Source organism: Mirounga angustirostris, unplaced genomic scaffold (assembly GCF_029215605.1).
Source record: "Mirounga angustirostris isolate CCGP_5_RB_7025 unplaced genomic scaffold, mMirAng1.0.hap1 SCAF_9, whole genome shotgun sequence".
Classification (NCBI taxonomy): Eukaryota; Metazoa; Chordata; class Mammalia; order Carnivora; family Phocidae; genus Mirounga; species Mirounga angustirostris.
The window spans coordinates 113,116,590-113,121,728 of NW_026991717.1; the positions used below are offsets into that span (position 1 = coordinate 113,116,590).

Consider the following 5,139-nt stretch of genomic DNA (forward strand, 5'->3'; position numbering starts at 1 on the left):
CCTGGGCAGGCACATAAGGTAGCTCTGCTTCGTAAGGCATGGCTGATGTCTTTCGACGAGCGGGCTCCACACTGGGAGGTGGGCATCAGACACGGCCTCCCCCTGAAGCTACCCTGCAAGAAAGCAGAATCCGGCGGAACAATGCTGCCTAGGGAACTCATCTCCCCCAGGGGCTTCCACTAAAGTGAAACAGCATCACCAAACCAACCGATTTCTCGTGTCACTTGGGAGAATGGGAGGGAAAAAAGACACAAATTGATCATTATTTGCAGATGATTGTCTACCTAGAAAGCCTATGGGAATCAACCAAAAAAAACTACCTTAACTAAGACCAGAATTTGCTCAAGTGGCAGTTTAAAAGTCAAGCATACAAAAACCAATCGCTTTTGGGGTCCCTTGGTGTGGTCTAACACCTTGGAAGAGCTGTGCTTTTCTGCGAGGCCTCTGAGCTTTGTACAACTTGCCGTTATTTTAAAACATGGAGGTGAGCCAAGGCGACGCCTCCTCAGCTGCGGTAACCAATGTCACCTCAGACACCCACATGCGGAAGGTGCCTAGGCTGACTGCTGCAGAAGGGGGCGGCCACTGCTGCACCCTCTCCTACGGGGGCCCTCCCCCAGTCCCGACTCAGGCCCCCTCTCCCCGCTCTTTTTCTACTCCAACCCCAAAGACACACTGGGAAGTTGGCGAGGGCCGCTGCGGGAGCCACCAAGGGGATGTGGTTAAAGATTGTGCTATGTCATTTCCAAATGAAGTCCGATTTTTAAAAGGCGGTGGGCTGGCGGCTCTCCTATCTGTCCTCTCATCGCCTCATTGGTCGGGAGCCTGGCCAGGCCGCGGCGCTGGGCCCCGACGGCAGACTTCCGCAGTCTGGTCATAAAGGCCAAGGGAGGCCCCGCAGGGCTGAGCGGGGCCGCCTGGCCAGCTCAGGGCCGCGGTCATTTGCGGTCCAGGCTGGCGTGCAGCTGGGCTTCCCGCACCATGCGGTCGAAGGAGCGCGTGTTGGTCTCCTCGCGTACCTTCTCCCGCACGTGGAAGGAGGCCCGGGCTGTGGAGCGGGCGGTCTCCAGCGCGCTCCGCCGCTCCCGGGACAGCTGCTCGCTCCGCTCCAGCTTGCGCCCGATGGCCTGCAGCAGCTCCTGCCGGCGGCAGTCTTCGTCCCTCTCCACCTTCTGCTTATTGGCGCGCTGGGTCCGCTCCTTCTCCAACCGGCTCTGGCCCACGCGCCGCGCCTTCTGCTGCACGGCTTCTTCGGCTGCCTGCGTCGCGTGCTGCAGCCGCCGCTCCCCGGCCCGGGCCAGCGCCTCCAGGTGCGCCTGGTGCTCGCGCCCTTTGCGCTCGGCCACCTCCTTGGCCCGCCGGCCCTGCAGCTCCTCCCGCCGGGCCCGCTCCCGCAGCTCGCGGGCGCGCTGCTCCACCAGCTGCTCGTAGTTCTCCTGCGCGCGGCCCAAGCTGGCCTCCAGGGAGCTCCGCAAGCCCTCTCGCTCCGCGCGCTCCTGCCGGGCCCGGCCTTGCAGCAGCGCCTCGTGGCGCGCCCGCTCCGCCCGGCTCAGCTCCCGCTTCTCCCGCTGCAGCTGGCCCTCCTGCCGCTGCTTGGTGCGGGCCGCGCGCTGGGCGCGCTCCCTGTGGACCAGCTCGGCCCGCTCGCGCCCTTCCTGCAGGCCCTCCTCCCGCTGCTTCAGGTTCTGCTCCTGCTGCAGCTTGCGCAGCCGGTCCTCCCGGGCCGCGCGCTCGACCCGCTCCCGCCGCAGCAGGCCCTGGCGTTCGGCCAGCTCCCGCCGCCGCTCCTCGCCGCGCTCGCACTGCCGCTGCCGCCGCCGCGCCTCCTCGCGCTCCTCGCGCCCCCGACGGCCGCGCCGCTCCTCCACCTGCGCGGCCCAGGCCCGGCGGCCCTGCTCCAGCGCGCGCTGCTTCTCCCGCTCCTCGCGCTCCCGCCGCTGCTCGGCTCGCACGCGCTGCTGCTCCCACTGGCCGTGCGCCGCGGCGCGCTGCTCTAGCAGCAGGCGCTCCTCCTGGTGGCGCGCCAGCATCAGCGCCGCGATCTTTCGGTCGCGATCCGGCACCCCGCGCAGGCCCCGCTCGGCGCGCACTTGGCGCACGATGCGCTCCACGTGCTGAGCCGTCTGCGGAGAGTGGCTCAGGTCACCCAGGCTGAAGCTGCGGCCGGTGAGCGGCACCAAGGCCAGGGCGGAAGGGCGGCCCAGGGGGTTGGGGGCGGAGGACGCGGAGCCCGCCGGGCAGCTGTTCCTGGCCGAGGCCCGCAGAGGCCAGCGCAGCTCCCGCAGGCTCTCCCCGCTGTAGGACGACGACGACGCTCCAGACTCGGAACTGAGGGCGCCCTCGCGCCGGCGGGACAGCGAGTCTAGCGAGTGGCTCTTCCTACCTGCCCGCGACGCCGCGGTCGGTGGTCGCGTCCGGGCCGGAGATGGGCTGGAAGAGGCCTTGCGGGCCGCACGCGGCGCGGGCGAGGCCGGGAGGCTGGCGCTGCTGCAGCTGCTGCTGCTGCCGCCCGCGCTGGGGACCGAGGCGGCGGCGGCCGCGGGCCCCAACGGCGTGAAGAGGCGCCGCTTCTCCTCGCGTACGATGCGCTCTCGCTCGGCCCGGCACTGCTGCAGCTTGGCGCGCCGCTCCGCCTCGTAGGCCTCGTACAGGCCGGTGGCCACCCGCATGGAGCGGCCCGGCGCCTCGCGCACCAGGTCCGCCAGGGCCCGCGGCAGCAGCTCCACCGGCTTGACGGCGCAGCGCGCGCAGGCCTCCAGCGAGCGGGGACTGGTCAGCACGTAGCGGCTGCCCTCGGCCTCGGGACAGTCGAAGTTGAAGAGGTCGAGGTGCAGCAGCGGAGACTGCTCCCGCCGCCCGCCTTCTTCCGCTGCGCTCGGGACTTCAACCGTGTGGGGCGCCGCCGCGGAGGCCGAGGCCGAGGAGGCGGCGGGCTGCTGGGCGCCCTGTGCGTCGGGGGGCACAGATGCGGCGGCTGCGTCCCCTTCCGAACCTTCAGGCTCGGTTCCCGCCTTTTCCTCTTCCGGCACGGGGTCCACCATGGCTGAGCCCTGTCCTTTTGCGGAGTCCCTGCGGAAGACAAGGTAGGGACACCGAGGCATACATGAGAGCAGTTCCCCCCGCCCCATTCATATACACCCCCTCCCAACTTAATCAGCTTTGGGATTAGGCTCAGAGGCCCGGTGGAACGTAAATCATAATACCAATGCCCTGAAAACCCAGGCGGGGGGCGGGCGGGAGGGGGCGGGGACCGGTGCAAAGAGAAAAGCTTCAACCTCCCTCAGCCCGGGTGTGCCGGCCAGGGGCCTGGGGCCCGGCTTCCCAGGGCGTCTGGCCCGCTGGAGGCATCTCCTTCCTGCTGCAAGTTAAGATGAAAAAATCGCGGTGCAGGCAGTAGTGGGCCAGGGAGGCGGTGGAGGATTCCCCGGAGGATTAGTGTATTTGTTTGTAGCTTAGGCAGGGACCGGGGATGCAGCTTTGCAGGAACAAAAAACGAAGAGGCCTGTTCATCCTCAAAGTGCATTGCTGCGAGGACCCCATTTGCCTAGGGAAGAAGTTTATTTGGGATTAGGCTCAGAGGCCCTGTGATTTGTATGATTAAATTTACATGATGCATATTATATGATTGCCCCCTGCCAAAGGAGACCCGGGCCCGGGGCTGATGGAAGGGCTGAAAGAAATGCCTCAATTACAAAAGGCCTCCCCGAGAGGGGTGTTCGATTCTTGTTCTGTCTTTTGGGCAGGGCCTGCTGGGAGCTATGCCAGTCCCCCCTACCCCCACCCCCGGTGTTGGCTGGGGACGGAGAAGGCGTCTGTGTCCTCTCAAATGCACCCGAGTGCATTTGAGTCTGAATTCAAGTCTGAATGTGCTAAAGGCACCATCCACCCCAATCTAGTCTTGGACACCTGCCCCTGGGTGCCCTCCGAGTCCCCCTACGGTATCCCAGCGAGGTGGGCACTGGGGACTCAGCCCCGCCACGCCAGTGCCCGCCGCTCCCGGGTCTCCGGGCGGGGTCACTCACCGCACGTCCCGGGCTCGGGCCCCGCGCCGAGGGCTTTTGTTCGCAGCTCGCCGCTCTCCCTTGCGCGTCTTCAATCCCCGCGCCCGCGGGGTCCGATTACTGCCGGCTGCAGCCGCGGTAGGAGCCCCAGCTGCCACCGCAGCCACCGCCAGCGTCTCTCCATGGGGCCCGCACACATCCCAGACGCTACCTACACGCGGGAGGGGGAGTGGGACAAGAGCTCCCTAAAATCCCGCGGCTCTGCTCCCTTTCCTCACGCTGATTCTTGAAAAAGGAAGCCGGGTTCCATCGCTGCTGCATCCCTCGCGGTCTCTCCAATGGTGAAGGTACCGCAGGTCTGGCGACGCCCCCGGCGCCTCCTGGTGGACGTTCAAGGGTGTGGGTTTGTTTGCTTAGAGGGCGAAGAAGAGAAATACATATATATTTGGTGGAGATGCATATATATGTTTGGTGGAAATGGAGATCTATCCATCTCCATATATATAGCATCCATATATATATTTGGGGGAGGTGGATCTATATATATTTGGAGGGAGATGGATATCTATATATATACACATATGTATTTGCAGGGAGATGGATATATATGTATTTGGTGGATATGGAGATATATATATTTGGAGATGGATATACACACACGCACACACACACTTGATGGATATATCCACTGAGAAACCCTATTCCATAAGCACCTTAACTGGCTAGAATGAAGGAATAGCTTGGCTTGTTTCTCAAGGGGACCCTGAGAAACATATAAAGTTGATAGTGAATAATTAGATAGAAATAGGGTTCCTAATCCAAACTATGATTTTATTTTTTTAAGAAAAACTAAGAACATTCAGATAGGTTTGAGACAGGCAGAAAATGTGTGACTAGTGTTTAATGCAAATTTGGAGGACTTCCTGGTCCCAGGTTACACACATTAGAACCAATTAGTGCCCTTTAATGAGTGTTATTTTGAGATACCTCCTCCCCACCTTTTTTCCATTTGGAGTGGTAGTAGCCATAGAAGACAGATGGGAGGGGCGCATGGGTGGCTCAGTTGGTTAAGCGACTGCCTTCGGTTCAGGTCATGATCCTGGAGTCCCTGGATCGAGTCCCGCATCGGGCTCCCTGC

General features: G+C 62.9%; 1 protein-coding gene across 1 annotated transcript; it reads right to left on the bottom strand.

Annotated features, from left to right (window-relative positions):
* Nucleotides 1–938: 938 nt before the first annotated feature.
* Nucleotides 939–3,205, bottom strand: CCDC177 (coiled-coil domain containing 177). Its single transcript, XM_045901996.2, has one exon. The coding sequence runs from the start codon at nt 3,126–3,128 to the stop codon at nt 939–941; it is 2,190 nt and encodes a 729-aa protein (XP_045757952.2). The 5' UTR covers nt 3,129–3,205.
* Between the last annotated feature and the right edge of the window lie 1,934 nt (nt 3,206–5,139).

Bases quoted from the DNA above. Each gene is read 5' to 3' on its own strand.
- CCDC177 (XM_045901996.2), bottom strand. From the start codon at position 3,128: ATGGGGCGGGGGGAACTGCTCTCATGTATGCCTCGGTGTCCCTACCTT.